The sequence below is a fragment of the Hyla sarda genome, chromosome 4 (assembly GCF_029499605.1).
Source record: "Hyla sarda isolate aHylSar1 chromosome 4, aHylSar1.hap1, whole genome shotgun sequence".
Classification (NCBI taxonomy): Eukaryota; Metazoa; Chordata; class Amphibia; order Anura; family Hylidae; genus Hyla; species Hyla sarda.
In genome coordinates, this window is record NC_079192.1 from 180,017,312 (window position 1) to 180,036,202 (window position 18,891).

At 40.6% G+C, this 18,891-nt stretch overlaps 1 protein-coding gene across 1 annotated transcript; it reads left to right on the forward strand.

Moving 5' to 3' along the window:
* Nucleotides 1–18,685, forward strand: NRG4 (neuregulin 4). The gene is made up of 6 exons (XM_056569310.1): nt 1–157; nt 556–619; nt 11,197–11,287; nt 14,382–14,531; nt 15,621–15,700; nt 18,115–18,685. Exons 2-5 carry the CDS (start codon nt 610–612, stop codon nt 15,655–15,657), a joined length of 288 nt encoding a protein of 95 aa, XP_056425285.1. The 5' UTR covers nt 1–157; nt 556–609; the 3' UTR covers nt 15,658–15,700; nt 18,115–18,685.
* The last annotated feature ends 206 nt before the right edge of the window (nt 18,686–18,891 follow it).

Below are 18,891 nucleotides of genomic sequence, written 5' to 3' on the forward strand. Positions count from 1 at the left end.
ACCAGAGGAAAAGGGAGAGATCAGCCCAGGGGAGGAGCAGCTGTGGAGCTCAGGAAGCCTTATATCCATACTGGGACTGCATGGGGTGGCACAGACAGTGCACAGATCAGTGACAGGCAACAAGCTTCACTGTTTCTCCCCTAGATGCCAGGATACTGTAAGTAACAAAACACACTAGCACAGCCCAGTTTTATGTGTCAGCACTGTATGGTTTTGTGAAGTATGTGTGGCAAAGGCAATGCATAACAGTAATCTATTCTGTATGGGCTGATTTGTTATCCTGTGTGACAAGCTTTGCAGATCTGCCTGACTAGGTGAATTGAGTTAGTTGCTATATAGTTGTGCATTAGAAGAAATATGCTTTATTGAGAGAAAACCATACACACATAAATCTGCGTTTCTTTATGAAGTTGTTTGTTTATGTTTGTTTTTTAAGGCAAATAGTGTATGTCAATGTGTGCATTCTTGCGCCTACTTTTTGTTGAATGTAAAATATTTGTTTCTCATCATTTAGAGTGTTTGTAAATTAAATATATATCTAATTTATCGTTCCAGACTTTGTTTTCTCATACATTATCGTCTTTAAACCAAGTTTTTTGTCTTCATAATATGACAACAGGTAATTTTTATACATGATACATTAAAGAGATAACTACATAGAGCAATGACTAGTTAAATTGCATTTCTTGAGTGGGAGATTTTCTATAGTGGTAAGAAGATAATTATTTATTTCTACACAGAATTGTACATCTTTGGATGATGAAGTGTTATTCAGAATATAGGAAATCCATGGAGACAACTTGCTTACATGTTACGTTCTTGATTTACCTAATTTAAAAGGATTGTTTATGGGAATAAAATTTACAAAAGGTCAGGGGTGATGTAAAAATAAACAAGCTATACTCACCTACCTTGGTCCCCTGCAGCTGCGAGCCAACTCTCCCTGTCCTCCAATGGTCATCGCTTCTTCCTGGTTCCTGTGAAATGCTGACCCCACAGCAACTGGCTCCCTCAGTGACCTCAGTTAGTGATTGGCTGAGCAGGCATTTCTTGTGGGGTCTTGATGTCACAGGAACCAGGAAAAAGCAGTGACCAGTGGGGAACTTAAAGTACTAGTCCAGTATCTGAGGGGGATTGAGGTAGGGGATTATAGCTTGCTCTTTAGGTTTTCCCCACCCCTAGCCTTGTAGAATTATAAAAAATTTTCCTGGACAACACTTTTAAAGGCAACCTGTCATGCCTTTCATGCAACCTGAACCATGAGTCATTGGGGGCAGTCCCTGGTGGCTTCCTTCCGCTCCACCAACGTTGACTGATAGATCTTTCCCTATATCTAAACAGGGAGAGACCTATTAATCAAAGCTGCCTGTGATAGTCCTGATGACTTGTGGTTCAGGGAGCAAGCAAGTGATGACAGGATCCCTTTAACCTCCCATTTGTATGTCACACTAATATGTCACATGAATTTTAAACAGCTAGTATAAATTTACCCATATGAATACGTGTATAAAAATATAAACTGTGTTCTAAACATGTTCATGGAATTCTGCGTAAATGTTCCGCCACAGCAACATTGATTTCAACAGGATTCTACTGCACTGTTCACATGGCAGAATTTCTGCACCAGATATTTCTGCCACGGAAATTCTGATTCCAGCATTCACAAAAAGAATGGTCAAGTCTACTCTTTCTGCAGAGTCTGCATAGAAATGCATTGCCACCTATGAGACAGCAGATTTCCAAGCGGTCCTAGCACCCGCCAGTTAGACAAATGTGAGGAATGTCCACACCTGTTTTTTGTGCGGACATTCCATAAATTTGTTGCCCGTGCATACCAGGCCTAACATGTTCATATAGCTAGATGCTTTGGTCTTCCAGTGTTTTTTCTAACTAATGTGCCCATAAAACAAAAAAGTTTCTACTCACCTCCTTCAACATGTACTTTTTTGAACCATAACCAGAAGTGGACCAGCAAGGAGAAGCTTACCATTCCACTCTAATTTTTACTCAAAAAAAGTGTATGTTTCTAGCTTTAACCCCTTAACGACCACGGACGTAAATGTACGTCCTGGTTTGGCGGGACTTTACACACCAGGACGTACATTTACGTCCTGTGTATGACCGCGAGCATCGGAAGGGTGCTCGCGTCATACACAGCAGGTTCCGGCTACTAGCAGCAGCCGGGCACCCGCCCGTAATGGCCGACATCCGCGATCGCGCGGATGTCAGCCATTAACTCCTCCGATGCCGTGAGGACCCCTTACCTAGCTCCGGCCGTCTCCCGGGGTCTTCTGCTCTGGTCTGCGATCAAGCAGACCAGAGCAGAAGATCACCGATAATACTGATCAGCTCTGTGTCCTATGCATAGCACTGCACAGCATTAGCAATCAAATGATTGCTATAGATAGTCCCCTATGGGGACATAAAAAGTGTAAAAAAAAAAAAAAAAAAAAAAGGTGAAAAATGTAAAAAAAAAAAAAAAAAAAAGAGTAAAAAAAAGTGAAAAGTACCCTCCCCCAATAAAAATGAAAATTGTCCGTTTTTCCCATTTCAACATTTTTTTAAAATAAACATATTTGGTATCACCACGTGCGTAAATGTCCGAACTAACAAAATATTATGTTAATGATTCCATACGGTGAATGGCGTGAACGTAAAAAATTAAAGTCCACAAAATGCTGCTTTTTGTCACATTTTATAAAAAAAAATTTTTTATAAAAAATGATCTAAAAGTTTTATTTATGCAAGTGTGGTATCTAAAAAAAGTACAGATGACGGCGCAAAAAATTTGCCCTCATACCGACCTATATACAGAAAAATGAAAAAGTTATAGGTGGTCAAAATAGGGCGATTTTAGATTACTGATTTTGTACAAAAGGTTTTAGATTTTTTTTAAGCGGTACAAAAATATAAAAGTATCTAGTCATGGGTATCATTTTAATCGTATTGACCCACAGAATAAAGAACACATGTCATTTTTACCGTAAAGTGTACAGTGTGAAAACAAAACCCTCCAAAATGTGCAAAATTTTGGTTTTCATTTAAATTTACTCCCTAAAAAATTTTTTTGGGGGGTTCGCCGTACATTTTATGGTAAAATGAGAGGTTTCACTACAAAGTAAATTGGTCACGCAGAAAAATATAAATATAAAGAAAGATAAAAGAGTTAAGGATTTTAGAAAGCAAGGAGGAAAAAACGAAAACGCAAAAATAAAATTGGCCTGGTCCTTAAAGGAGCAGTCCAGTAGTGAACAACTTATCCCCTATCCTAAGGATAGGGGATAAGTTGCAGATCGCTGGGGGTCCTGAGTAATCATCTAAGCTCAAATATGGTAAAATTAAAGTAAACCGTCTTCATTTGATCATATCTGAGCTTTATTGATCCCGCAGTTAAAGGCAACAGAGATATGAGATTCAGCTGTCAGATGAGCTGTCATCTCAGCAATCATGGATTTAAAGTGGACTTGTCAGCAGTTCATTGGCTGATCAAATGTTTTAAGCAGGCTAAAAATAATATTTTTTGTTAGCTGCACATCACTTAGTGTATCAGGGAAAGTTTGACCAACAATAATGGAAGTACAGGGCCACAAAAAAAAGATCCAGGAGAACAAGCTGGGAAAAGTCTGTGATCAGCGCATTCTCCCACAGCTCTGTGTCATCGAGACACACCCTCAATGTAAGTCTATGGAGCATATCTTGATCACATGACACAGAGCATGGAGGAGCACACGGCCCCCCCACTGATCAAAATGTTTGACATGTTCCTAGGAGATGGCAAAAGTTTTTGAGTGTACTAAGTTTTACTAAAATATCGCCTGCCATTTGAGTTAGGCAGACACATATTAAGGTTCATATATATATATATATATATATATATATATATATATATATATATATATATTCTGCTGCTTTTATGATAGGACAGGTCTCCATTCAAAAAAATAATAAATTCTTCAATAGCTGCCTTAAGGACCAGGCCAATTATATTTTTGCATTTTGGTTTTCTCCTCCTCGCATTCTAAAAATCATAACTCTCTTATATTTCCATCCACAGACCCATATTAGGGCTTGTTTTTTGCGTCAATTTTACTTTGTAATGACATCACTTATTTTTGGGTTGCGCCGTACATTTTATGGTAAAATATTATTTATGTGGGAAAATTGAAAAGAAAACTGCGATTTACCAAATTTTGGAAGGTTTTGTTTTCACGGTGTACACTTTACAGTAATAATGACATATTTTCTTTATTCTGTGGGTCAATACGATTAAAATGATACCCATTATTATTATATGCTTTTCTATAATTGTACCGCTTTAAAAGAATCTCAAACTATTTTAAGAAAATTAGTATGTTTGAAGTTGCCCTATTTTGACCACCTATAACTTTCTTATTTTTCCGTATATGGGGTGGTATGAGGGCTCATTTTTAGCGCCGTGATCTGTAGTTTTTATTGGGGGAGGGGATTTAAAATGTTTTTTTTTTTTTTACACTTTAATAGTCCCCACAGGGAATTATTTATAGCAATCATTTGATTGCTAATACTGTTCAGTGCTATGCATAGGGCATAGCACTGATCAGTGTTATCGGGGATCTTCTGCTCTGGTCTGCTCAATCTCAGACCAGAGCAGAAGACCCCTGGAGAAGGACAGAGGCAGGTGAGGGGACCTCTGTACGCCACTATGGATGATGGGATCCCCGCGGCAGTGCTGCAGGCGATCCGATCATCCATTTAAAGTACCGCACTGCCGTAGATGTCGTGATCTGTATTGATCACGGCATCTGAGGGGTTAATGGGGGACATTCGCATGATCTCGGATGTCCACCATTACCGACGGGTATGACTAGTATTCAAAACCCTATGATTCTGGACTTCACAGCTGATTGATATCCAACAAAAGTTGTGTTCTCTGCTGGTGACTATGTTGGTGTCATTTCTGTTCCTACTAGTACTACAAACTGTATAATGTATACCGGGAATGGAATAAATACACTAAACCTGGGGCTGTTTGTACATTAATTTAATTGTATAAACATGATTGTTTATGGCTCATAATAAATATTAAATAATTTGAATAGGTAAAGGTTAAATTTAGCTCTTATAAAGTACCTGTCACTAAATAAACTTTTCTAAACTAACTCAGGCTATGTTCCCTAACTACTCCTAACACCCCTCCCACCCTTAAATTTTTTTTTAGAGCTTTAAAAGCTGTGCATCATATCTTTCTTCTTGCTCACATAGTGAAATCTCAAAGGAAGAGAAAGTGGGTGTTTTCCAGCAGGTGCGACATCACTGAAGCCTGCTGGGGGACATCTTCCGACCTCACATTGTTGCAGCGCTGTGATGAATAGAAGACCTCAAGCTCTGTGCAGCAGCTTTCTGTCTGTGTATCTTTCAGTGAGGCTCTGTTCAGCTTTTAGTTTGTTCAGTTTAGTCTGTGCAGCTGCTTTCAGTGAGGCTCTTTGCAGTTGTCAATCAAGCTCAGTGCAGAGAAAGACTTCCCAAGTTTGGTCTCCTGCCATTACAAGCAGGAGACCAAAATCTGAGACTTTGACCAGACAAAATGTGTTCTGGCAAAGAAGTGAGTCCCCTGGTGGCCAGAAGTATATAGCAGAAAGACTAACATAAAACATTTTTTTTAATGGAGGCCAATTACAAAAGCTATTTATTTGACATAAGGAATCAAATATTAAAAATCATGTTTAATGACACTGCCCATTTAATGTTTTAGTCAGTCATATTGCAGGTTAGGCTGTGTGCACAATCCGTTTAACAGGCAAATTTTGTCTAAGACATTTTTCTGGAGTTTGAAATGCTTTTTTAAGCCTTTTTTGTTGTTACATTCTTTAAACATTTTTATATACAACCCTCACCCACTAAATCATCTATGTATGAAATATCTGGATGATGTAATTGAAAAGCTTTTTTGCTCATGCTTTAAACCTACATAGTGGTAACTACATAGTGTTGCTCAAGTTAGGCTTGTAAATTTCATGAGGTGACAAGTGCTGCCCTTAGGTGTAATACCTAACTTCCTGTATGATGCAATGGGAAGCAAAGGATGCAATAAGTAGTACTGGATTATTTACAGTCACAAGACACAGATACAGCTGGCATAATATGGGATGGCTGTCAAGTGCTTTTCCCATTGCATAAGCAGTTTTATGTATTCAGATTTCTACAATAAGAACATACAGTTGTATCTCCCAACAGCAGACACTCACAGGGAATAAAAAAAGCTTTCTAAGTGACGGAAAACTGTACTGTACTCATTCCAGAGTGTAATTAACTATAAAACATGATAAAAAGCAATATTACAGTAGAATCTCACAGTGCCGATTAATCACCCCTTATTCCTCCCCTGTATCATTTCATCCCCCTTATTACCCTGTGCCAAATCCCCCCCCCCCTATACCTCCTGTGCCACATCATTTCCTCTTGATTCCCCTGTGCCATTTCATTCCCCCTGTATTACCCTCTGTAAATTCATCACTCCCCTCTTTATGAAGTGGCACAGGGGGATAAAGGGGGAATGAAATGGCACAGGGGGGAAAAAGGGCAATGAAAAGGCAAAGGGGTGGTAAAGAGGGGGTGATGAATTAGCACAGGGGGGATCAAGAGGGAATTATGTGTTACAGGGGGTTAAAAAAAAGGGGGGGGTGATTTGGCACAGAGGAAATAAAGTGGCACAGGGGGATCAGGGGAGGGGGTGAATGATGTGGCTGACGTATGTAAAGAAGCAGGAGACCACTGTTTAAACATCTGCAGGGTGTGCATCGGTGGCCTGGGCCCCTTACTGGGGTATTGTCTGTACCCCCTGATGGCAGCCCTGTATACAAGGTAGGGCCGGCACATAAGCCTGGTTGTCCCCTATTGGGAATATTTTGTCCCCTATTGGGAGTGTTTTGTCCCCTTTCAGGTGTGTCCACAACGGTTATTGGGAATGTCCCCTATTCGGAGGGTACAAATACCTTAAGTCTTATGGGACTCTGCCAGGGAATTAAAAACTGTCTGCTATTGGGAGGAGTCCCCTATTGGGAGGTGTCCGCTAAGGAAAATTTTACTGTATCTACTTGGCAGACTGGAAATAGCACTCACTCTTCTTAAGTAAACTGATTCAATGGGAAACGGTGGAGCTGTTAGTCTGCAAAAAATGTGATTCTTTTCTCAAACCTTAGACTGGTTTCACACATAGTAGTTTGGAGAGTATTTGGAATACTTTACACCTTATACCTTATGTTGGTCAGTAGCTCTAGCCAATACCAGGACTAAGACTGACAAAGAAAAAAGAACTAATGGAAAGCACCTTTTTCAGTGTCTTGGATCCACTCCTGGTTTTGGCTACAAATGCTGATCAAAAAAATTCAGGACCATATACTGATCAAAATACTCTATGTGAACCCAGCCTTTAGTCTACCAAAAACAGATGAAAATTAGTTAAAGGCAGCACATATAGCACCACAAAGCACAGCAATCTGCTTGCCCTAGCAGAATGGTCCAAATTCAACATCTCCCTATACATTGTCCATACTGAATATTAGTCCAAACAGTATGGAGGTGGCAGGTATTGTATGCTATCTTCTAGTGGGACGCAGCTTATTTTAAGACAGCTTTTTAATTGTAAAATGTGTTCAGCATCTCAAAATGCATTCTTTACAGATGCAGAGATTATATCTGCAGATGTTGGAGGGCTGTGGAGCAAGAATTTACTGCCTCTGCACTATTCAGTAATAGAAATTTGCATCAAATGTCAATATCCACCTTTTTAACCCCCTTAAGGACCCATGACGTATGCGTACGTCTCCGCACCCTGGGCTTTAAGGACCCATGACGTATGAGTATGTCATGGCATTTTCCGGTCTCTGCCGCTCATTGGGCGGAGATCGGAACGGCATGCCTGCTGAAATCCTCCCCCCCCCCCCCCAAAGCGGCGATCGCAGAAAATCGCATGTCAATTCAGACATGCGATTTTCTCCTATTCCGGGCTGATCGGGTCTCTGGTGACCCGATCACCCGGAAAATTGTGGTGATCGGAGCTGTCAGTGACAGCCCTGATCATCTTGCAGGGTAGGAGTGAAGTCGCAATGCTGCGATCTCCTCCTATCCCCTGCCATTAGTCAGAATTGATTCTGACCAATGGCAGAGCAGGACAGTGGGTTGCCATGGCAACCCCCGTCCTGGCCACCCCTGGATGTCGAGGGGATCGTGGGAAGAAGATGGAGGCTGGGTACCTTACCTGAAGATGCCTAGGAACAGCTGATCGTCGCTGGAGACAGCTGGATCCTTGCTCAGGAAGGGAAGCGACAGTGGGGGGGGGGAATTGAAAGTGAAAGTAAAACGATCTTTACTGTGGCAACCACTAGGAAGGCCAAACTGCAACTCCCAGCATGCCCAGACAGCCAAAGCCTGTCTGGGCATGCTGGGAGTTGTAGTTTTGCAACATTTGGAGGGTTACAGTTTGGAGACCACTGTTACAGTGGTGCCCAAACGGTAGCCCTCCAGATGTTGCCAAACTACAACTCTCAGCATGCCTAGACTGCCCAGGCATGCTGGGAGTTTTAGTTCTGTAACATCTGTCCTTTCAGATTTAGCAATTTTAATGAAATGTTTGAAAATTGCTGCTCTATTTGAAGCCCTCTAATTTTTTCAAAAAGCAAAAATATGTCCATTTTATGATGCCAACATAAAGTGGACATATTGTATTTGTGAAGAAAAATAACATTTATTGGAAATATCCATTTTCCTTACAAGAAGAGAGCTTCAAAGTTAGAAAAATGCTACATTTTCAAAAATGTTCATGAAATTTGGGGATTTTTCACCAAAAAAGGATGCAAGTAACGCCGAAAAATTTACCACCAAAATAAAGTAGAATATGTCACGAAAAAACAGTCTCGGAATCAGAATGATAACTAAAAGCATTCCAGAGTTATTAATGTTTAAAGTGACAGTGGTCAGATGTGCAAAAAATGGCCGGGTCCTAAGGTGTAAAATGGCTGGGTCCTTAAGGGGTTAATGCTTTATTTTTGATTTATAAATTTGCTCTCCTGTTTAACAAGTTTCATTGATTTAATTGTCATTTCATCTTGGATACATTTTGGTTGCATGATTAATCTGGTGTGATGTTGTTGGGCAAGGACTTTTCAATATTTAGCAATGGCAAGGCTGTGGTTAAAGTAGGGCAGGGACTATATTGGGATTTAACTGTTTTTGCAGTTTAGTTGTTATTGTCATTGCTGGAGGGACATTTGTACTTTATTGTATTTCTTAAAAGTTCATATAAAAATAAGAAAAAAAGGGAGTATTCTCAAAAAAAAAAAAAAATTATAATAATTTGGATTTGTTGCTGGGGACAAGGAAAAAAAAAAAAAAAAGGCCAGAGCAGCTCCTGTTCCAGCCCATTCCAGTCCCCTGCTAGTCACTGCTTGTACCTGGCTCTGAGATAAGTGTTAAAATGTGCAATGGGATAAAGTGCAATCCAGGTTGAAGAGTAACTGAGACTGTATTAATAGAGAGAATAATAACCTGATAACAGGAAGAGGAGACAATCACAACTGGTCAAGTGCAACTACGTTAAATACGCTTTCTCGTTCTGTGTCAATAGAGATTAATCATTGTATAATCTAAACTTGCAACTTCCTAATATACTTTGTTATACGCTTTGATACAACTGTATCCCATTTTGTCATTCATCTTTTAGCTAAACTAGACTTCCATCCCTTTTATGTACACAGATTTGTGGCAAAGAGTACAGGGATTTGTTCTGCCTCTGTGTTTGATTGCTGAAACAATGACAATTCTGCTGGTGTTTGCTGGATGAAATAGCGCAGAATTTTGAACTATTTCATTGAGTTGGATCCACTGAAAAACATATTACTCTATGTATGATGATCATAGGTATATGTCGGACAAGTACGTCAGGGAGTCCCTCAACATATGTCCAGTGGACTCAGCTTAACACAGTGTAAAATGAGAACTTCATACAGAATGTAACCTCAGTGGAGAAGAGAAGACATGGTCTCACATCTACATCTTGCACAAAGGGCCTGTGCTTCTCAGTGTATGTGTGTGTATATATATATATATATATATATATATATATATATATATATATATACATACACACACACACACACACCAGAAAGACAGCAGCACCAAGGAGAAAGGTAATGGCGGAGTGCTAGCAGCAAGAGCCTGGGTCCACAGCTCACACGAGATCCACAATAAAAAGACAGCAGCACCTCCTTAGGCAAAAGTGTAGCTTTTATTCAGCACAAAAGTGCCTTGACAATGGCCGTGAGAGACGGCTGAAACGTCGCTCTGGCACTTTTGTGTTGAATAAAAGCTACACTTTTGCCTAAGGAGGTGCTGCTGTCTTTTCATTGGGTGTGTGTGTGTGTGTATATATATCTATCTCAAAAATAGAGAAAAAGAAAACACAGCCACACATCCACAATTTGTACTTTGGTCTAATTGCTTCTCAGCATAAATTCTAACACTAACAGGTTGTTAGTATACATTTTGATCAAAATGTACAAGCCCACTCGCCGCGTCAAGGCCGCCTTTTTAGACCCTAACCCAACATTGGCGTAGTGCCGGGCGGCGGCCACCACCACCACATCACCATGCCCACAGGGGGCAGCGACCCAGTGGCCAGGCAGCCCCACTGCTGCCCAACCAAGCCCACGGCTCCGGGCCACACCACCCCACAGGCAAAGCATCACAGAAACAATGACCACCGCAGTGCAACCACACCAATGTGAATACCTACCAAAGGCTCCCTGCCAGAGGGCTGGGAGAATGTTAGGAGGAAACCCTTATTCAGTCTCCTGCTAATTAAAAATGCCTGGGCTGAATGGGTGGAGCAGAGGGCTGGCTATGAAAGAGGAGGAGAGACTACAATTCGTAGATCAAAATACAAATTGTGGATGTGCGGCTGTGTTTCTTTTTCTCTATTTTTGTGTATATATATATATATATATATATATATATATATATATATATATGGTTGTTAGTGTATATTGTGATCATAAAGTGCATGATCTTAATGTAAACTAACAACTTGTTAAATAAATATATATATACAGTGAGATGCCCAGGACCTATGTAGATGTGCGACCATGTCTTCTCTTCTCCATTGATGCTTCATACAGAATGTGATTCTACCATTGTTTACATTGGATTCACTTTGCGTTTTAGGTCATGGAGTACCCTGTGCAGAGAAAGGCCAGAAATCTTTCTGTTTGAATGGAGGCATTTGTTATAGCATAGGTCCTAATCAACTCTGCAAGTGAGTAACATGTTATGTCTTCCTTCCCTTCTAAATTCATTTACTTTAGAGGTGTCACTAATCTGATGTCACATTTTTACATATATGGCACAGTACTGGTTGTTGGTATGGTTTATCTATTTATCAGTCAATAAAAGGTACATCATTTTGAGGCATATTACTATTGCAAATGTGGCCTCAGTATAAAAGAGGTGTTTAAAGCATACCTGTAAGATCCCCCCCTCCCCCCCAAAAAAAACCTGTAATATGTTGCTCAGTACCTCATCCTGATCTAATTTTTATGTGTCTACGACCTATATTTCGCTCGGAATTATCTTTATTTACTTGCCATCATTGCTCAGTGAGGTTTCTGTCCATGCAGAGGCATGGGGCATGTCCCTCTCTTCTCCTCAATGTGATGACTCCTCCCCCTCCCTCACTCTGCTCTGACTCACAGAGGGCCAGGAGCAAGCACAGCAGCTCTGGACCTGCCAGCAGCCCTGTCAATCACTCATGGTGTCCATGACGTGTCAATGACCACTGGATACTGCAGGACTGGTATGTGTCCCAGGAGGTAGGGAGACCCTAGTGGTCACTTTTTTGACTGGCTTTTTCAGTATAAAATACTGAAAATGTTCTGATGAAAGCAATTTGTTTTTGCGTGCTTTATAACAGATGAAAAGTTATTGTATCTGACAGTGCCCATTTAAGTGTCAAGAGTTTAGACAATTTTTTGCACCTTTAAAAAAAGTTGCACATTTTTAGTGCATTCTTAGTGACCCAAAATTATCAACCAAGCTTTCATATTTTAAAAAGCTAATTCTCCCAACAGATAAGGCCCCAAGAGGTAGAACCCCCATCCATCCTTGTTTAACCCCTTAGAATAGATAGGTTGTGTATGGTATCACAACCTGGCTTCATTTACTTCAATGGAACTGAGCTGCAATGCCACAACCTGAGGTCATGTGTAATGCTGTTTTTTTAAAGAAATCTGCTCTCTTTTTCTAATCTTGGATAACCCATTTAACCCCTTAAGGACGCAGGACGTAAATGTACGTCCTGGTGAGGTGGTACTTAACGCACCAGGACGTACATTTACGTCCTAAGCATAACCGCGGGCATCGGAGCGATGCCCGTGTCATGCGCGGCTGATCCCGGCTGCTGATCGCAGCCAGGGACCCGCCGGCAATGGCCGACGCCCGCGATCTCGCGGGCGTCCGCCATTAACCCCTCAGGTGCCGGGATCAATACAGATCCTGGCATCTGCGGGAGTTCGCGATTTAAATGAACGATCGGATCGCCCGCAGCGCTGCTGCGGGGATCCGATCATTCATAACGCCGCACGGAGGTCCCCTCTCCTTCCTCCGTGCGGCTCCCGGCGTCTCCTGCTCTGGTCTGTGATCGAGCAGACCAGAGCAGGAGATGACCGATAATACTGATCTGTTCTATGTCCTATACATAGAACAGATCAGTATTAGCAATCATGGTATTGCTATGAATAGTCCCCTATGGGGACTATTCAAGTGTAAAAAAAAATGTAAAAAAATGTAAAAGTAAAAAAAAAGTGAAAAATCCCCTCCCCCAATAAAAAAGTAAAACGTCCGTTTTTTTCCTATTTTACCCCCAAAAAGCGTAAAAAAATTTTTTTATAGACATATTTGGTATCGCCGCGTGCGTAAATGTCCGAACTATTAAAATAAAATGTTAATGATCCCGTACGGTGAACGGCGTGAACGAAAAAAAATAAAAAAAGTCCAAAATTCCTACTTTTTTAATACATTTTATTAAAAAAAAAATTATAAAAAGTGTTTTAAAAGTTTTTTATATGCAAATGTGGTATCAAAAAAAAGTACAGATCATGGCGCAAAAAATGAGCCCCCATACCGCCACTTATACGGAAAAATAAAAAAGTTAGAGGTCATCAAAATAAAGGGATTATAAACGTACTAATTTGGTTAAAAAGTTTGTGATTTTTTTTTAAGCGCAACAATAATATAAAAGTATATAATAATGGGTATCATTTTAATCGTATTGACCCTAAGAATAAAGAACACACGTCATTTTTACCATAAATTGTACGGCGTGAAAACAAAACCTTCCAAAATTAGCAAAATTATTTTTGTGGGGAAATTAAAACGAAAAACGCAGTGTTTTTTGGTTGCGCCATACATTTTATGATATAATGAGTGATGTCATTACAAAGGACAACTGGTCACGCAAAAAATAAGCCCTCATACTAGTCTGTGGATGAAAATATAAAAGAGTTATGATTTTTAGAAGGCGAGGAGGAAAAAATGAAAACGTAAAAATTAAATTGTCTGAGTCCTTAAGGCCAAAATGGGCTGAGTCCTTAAGGGGTTAATGACCAGTCATGTACAAGGGTGTATGGAGTGGGCTGGGGACTCAAGTGCCATACCTGAGGAGGGTCACAGCTAATAGTCGTCACAGAGTGAACTGCACTGCCAGCTATTTCAACTGTTTAGATGGTGCTGTCAGACAGAAAAAAATAAATAAGTTACAGGGGTCAGAAAAGGGCAACTTGTAGCATTCATTTTTAGCAGTAGTATAAAACAAAAGCTATATAAATTGGGAATGATTGTAATCATACTGACCCACAGAATAAAGATACCATGTCCGTTTTTTTCTTGTATAGTGCACTGTGTAAAAATGGCACCTAGTGACTCTGTTTAGGCCATATATGCTGTTTTAACTGCACTCAGAAGCACAGAAGACCAAACTATTGGCCCAAACTTTGTGAGATAAAAACTGGAGTGAATTTTCCACAGCAACCAATCACAGCTCAGCTAACGAGCTCTGGTAAAGTGAAAGCTGGGCTGCGATTGGTTGCTGTGGGAAAATCCCTCCAGTTTTACTCTCACATAGTTTGATAAATCTGGGCCATTGAGTTTTGTTATGATGCCGTATACAGCATCGGCATCCTGTTCTTGGTGGAAAGCCAACGGATACCCGTGACAAAAAGTGCAAACGCAATATGAACGAACCTAGCCTCATGGTTTTAAGGCAAGAAGTAGAAAACATTAAAATTGGCTTGGTTGTTAACAGGTTAAGATGAAAATTCCCCTTCAATAACTTGAAATGATTTTATGTTCTGCAGATGTATTGACAACTACACAGGCCAGCGCTGTGAAGAAGTCCTCTTGGCTAGTGTGGAAACAGAACCGCAAAGCAACTTTTTATTTAACTTCCTGGTTTTAGGATCTTTTTTGGGGTTGATATTTTTGGGATTAGTTGTCTTTTGTTGCAGGTAAGTCAGCAAATAGGCTAGCAGTGTGCAGAAGCACTCATATTTCCATAAATATGCTATTCCTCACTACCAATAATTGTTTCTCATAGATAAGAAAGTTACTAGAAAGGGCCATTGTAAAGGTGAATATATTGTAAATTCAAATAAAGAAAACAGACATGGTCGCACATACACAACATGCACCTTGATCTAATACTTTTCAGCAACATTAATAAAACAGGTCATTAGTATACTTTATGATCATGAAGTGCAAGCCCACTAGCCACGTCACGGCCACCTGTAAGTAGGGGGTTCCTAACGTCCCTAGCATAAAAGCATGGCGTAGCACTGAGCGGCAACCACTACCGCCGCAACACCAGTGCCCACAGGGGAAATGACCCATTGGCAGAGAGCAGCCCCAATGCCACTCAAACCAGTCCCAGGGCCACGCCTCCCGACAGACACGGCTCTGCGGCAGAAATGGATGCCGCACAGCACCAAACCAATGTGAATGAGTAAAAGCTCACTCACCATGTGCTCCCAGTCAGAGACTGGGAGGCTTCCAGAAAGAAAGGGGTCCTATGCAGCTTCCTGCTAATTTATATATGCCTGGGCTGAGGGGGAGGGGCAGAGTGCTGACCAAGTAGAAAAAAAAAAAAGAGGGGGATAGAAAACACAATATGAATTCAAATAAAGAAAACAGACTTGTTTGCACATCCACATTAATAAAACTAACAGGTCGTTAGTGTACTTTATGATAATGAAAAGCAAGCCCGCTAGCCATGTCACGGACGCCTGTAAGTAGCGGATCCCTAATGTCCCTAGCAGTAAATGGTGTAGCACTGAGCGGCGACCACCACTGCCGCAACACCAGTGCCCACAGGGTGAACGACCCACTGGCAAAGCAGTATTGTATCCTCTGAACCACTGTATTGTGCAGGGTAAAACTTGGAAGGAGATGCAGCAGACTGCCACTAATAATAAAGTGCTATGTTAGCAGTATACTATCACTTTATGACATTGGTATTATTCCCATCTAATATTGTCTACTAGAGTTGTTACCTTTGCAAGTTTTATTTGTAATTTTTACATTTTTCTTCAACTCCCCAGAAGAAAATTAAAGAATCGTAGTGAAGACGGACCATAAAATGACACTTGTGTGGACCCAGTGGAATTCCAGATAACCTGAGGTAGTTGTTTAATTCAATTTATTCTTTTAATCATCTTTATATAGGCTGGTTTTGGCTCATTTGATGTGCAGGAGTATGGGTTGCAGCCATAATATGGATGTCAAAATTGTATCGATTTTATAGTCATCTGAAATTAAACTTAATGTGTATTCTCATTAAGGGAAATTTACACTAGGTTCTAGTATTAAAAATAATTTTTTTGCACAAAGCTTAATTGCACAAACATTTTCATCTTTCTGGGAGTTTTACGCCTCCCTAACCACTTTGAAAGACATGGGTGGAGCTTATCATAAAGGGAGCAGGGCTTCCATTCCTCAGCAGATTTACTATTGTTCATGCCAGTAACTGGCTAGCCTAGATTTCCACAAGAACCCATTAACCCATTCCTGCAAAATCAAGTACATGTACATGATTTTGCTGTGAAGAGTATATGGAAAGGGCTCCAGATCCAAGCCCACTCCATAGCTGGAACCTCTCAGAATAGAGCGATGTCTGTTGTCTGCTAATAACTGTTTAAATGTCACTGTTAAAGCTGACATCGGCATTTATACAGTGTTTAGTGCTCGTCCTTGATGGTGCAGTGGCTGGATCGACTTCCCAAACTGTTGTCATGGGAGCCCAAGGCCTGTACTAGGTCTCCGTGGCTGCCACGTCCTATCTATTGCTAAAGTGCTGATCTTATGGATCAATGTAATACTACAGTATTACATTGATTTGTATGAGCAATAGAATCATAGCTGATTTCTGGTCATATCATATATCAAAAGAATTCTGTACATTTTATGGTAAAAATGTGTCGATAGAAAGTACAATTAATCCAAGAAGAAAAGCAAACCCTCACATGGTTCCGTAAATGGAAAAATAAGAATATTATGGCTTTTAAAAGATGAAAAGAAAAAAATGAAAGTGCTAAAATGAAAATTGGTCTAGTGATTAAAGGGGTACACTGGTGGAAAACTATTTTATTTATTTTTTTAAGTCAACTGGTGTCAGTTAAAGGGGTACTCCGGTGCTTACACATCTTATCCCCTATCCAAAGGATGCGGGGGACCCCCGTGATCATGCACGCAGCACCCCATTTGTAATCAGTCCCCTGAGCGTGTACGTTCCGGGACTGATTATGGTCGACCGCAGGAGAAAAGATGTGTAAGCACCGGAGTACCCCTTTAAACAGATTTGTAAATTACTTCTACTTAAAAATATTAATCCTTCCAGTTTTTATCAGCTGCTGTATGCTCCACAGGAAGTTGCATGTTCCTGACATGGACAGAGGTGTCAGCAGGGAGCACTGTGGTCAGACAGAAAATAACTTTCTCTGTAGTATACAGCAGCTGATAAGTACTGGAAGAATTAAGATGTTTTCATAGAAGTAGTTTACAAAGCTGTTTTACTTTCTGGAGCTAGAGACCAGTATTTGAAACTGACTTTGCATCATATCATACATTCCAAAAAGTATAAGGCCGGGTTCACACAGACATTCCACACATTTGCCCGATCCGACAGGTGCTAGGACAGCTCGGAAATATGCTGTCTTATAGACGGCAATGCACTTTCAAGGCGGAAACATCTGGCACAGAAATTCTGCCATGTGAAAAGTGCAGCAGAATCTCATTGAAATCAATAGGAATCTGCTGCAGCAGAATGTCCATGTGGAATATTCTGTGCGGACATTCTGCAAAAAATCCGCCGTGTAAACGTACCCTAAGGGAACATCCAGTTCTTTTTAACCACTTTTGCCTAGGTATAAATTGTGTACTTCCCCCACATTTATCAAGTACACGTTCTTCAGCAGCATGCCACCTCTACATGTTTTTCGTAACATTTGCCCTACATATTGAGGGAACATCTTGATTATGTATTTAGAGCAGTGACAGAGTGGTTAAAAGGAGATTTATCAAAACTTATGTAGAGGAAGAGTTATGCAGTTGCCAATAGCAACCTATCAGATTGCTTCATTCAATTTCAAAAAGGCCTGTGAAAAATAAAAGAAACAATCTGACTGGTTGCTATGGGTAGCAGCACCAGTCTTCCTTTACACAGGCTTTGATAAATCTCCCCATTACTCTATAAGCTATGGGGATCCCAGCCTATCACTCCCATACATTGAATATTGTCACGCTGCTCTGAGTAGTTTTAATAGTGTTCCATTTGCACCTGATTCACTTCAGAGATAAATAATAATAAAAGTTAGATTTTAGTGGAGAGTTCATTATAAGTTGAATTTTTTTTTTTTTTACCCCAGGCGTTCAGCCAGAGGTCCTGGAGTATAGATGCATTTTTATAAATACATTACCGCTACTAAGCAAATCAGGAAAATTGTTCTACAACACCCCTTTATACAGAAGCACTTACAGCTAAACCATGTAAAAATTGCTTTACCACTAATAAACTCTCCCCATATGTCATTTGGATAGGTTTAAGAAGACATTTGCTGCCTTGGAGGACTGGACATTTGAAGTGAATTTTGCGACTAGCAAGATGATGATTTCCCTCACAGCAAGTTACCTGGCAGCTTCCGCAGATTTTGCAAGCCGATTAGAATTTAGACTCTGCTTTTATGCTTTTTGGGCATCTCTTTTAAAACATATACTGCACAACCTGGATCTGATCACATGAATCCACTAAGCTATTATGCTAATAGGTCATAAGATGCAGGAAAGAATCTGCAAAATCCACAAATATTCAAGCTACACTAAGTGAGTGCTGGAACGGGCGGATATGTGAGCTGAAGCCAACTTAGGCGACAAGCGAGACGAGGGAATGTCTTTGCTGACTATTCATAGCATTAACATCAAATTATAGGCTAGCAAGACTTGCTAAACCAGCAGTTGTCAAGCCAATAAATGAGAAATGAGGATGGATGACCTGGGTCCAGTGACTGGGAAGAAAACAAATGGGAAATATATCATTCACTTAATGCTTGATGTGATTCTGATCTGTGGAAATATCTAATTTAAGTATTTAAAGGGGTACTCTGCTGCTCAGTGTTTGGAACAAACTGTTCCGAGCACTGGCGCCGGGAGCTCCTGACGTTATAGCCCTGCCCCCTCATGATGTCACACCCCTCCCCCTCAATGCAAATCTATGGGAGGGGGCGTGACGACTGTCACGCCCCCTCCCATAGACTTGCATTGAGGGGGCGGGGCGTGAAAGCATGAGGGGTGGGGCTATGATGTCACAAGCTCCCGGCG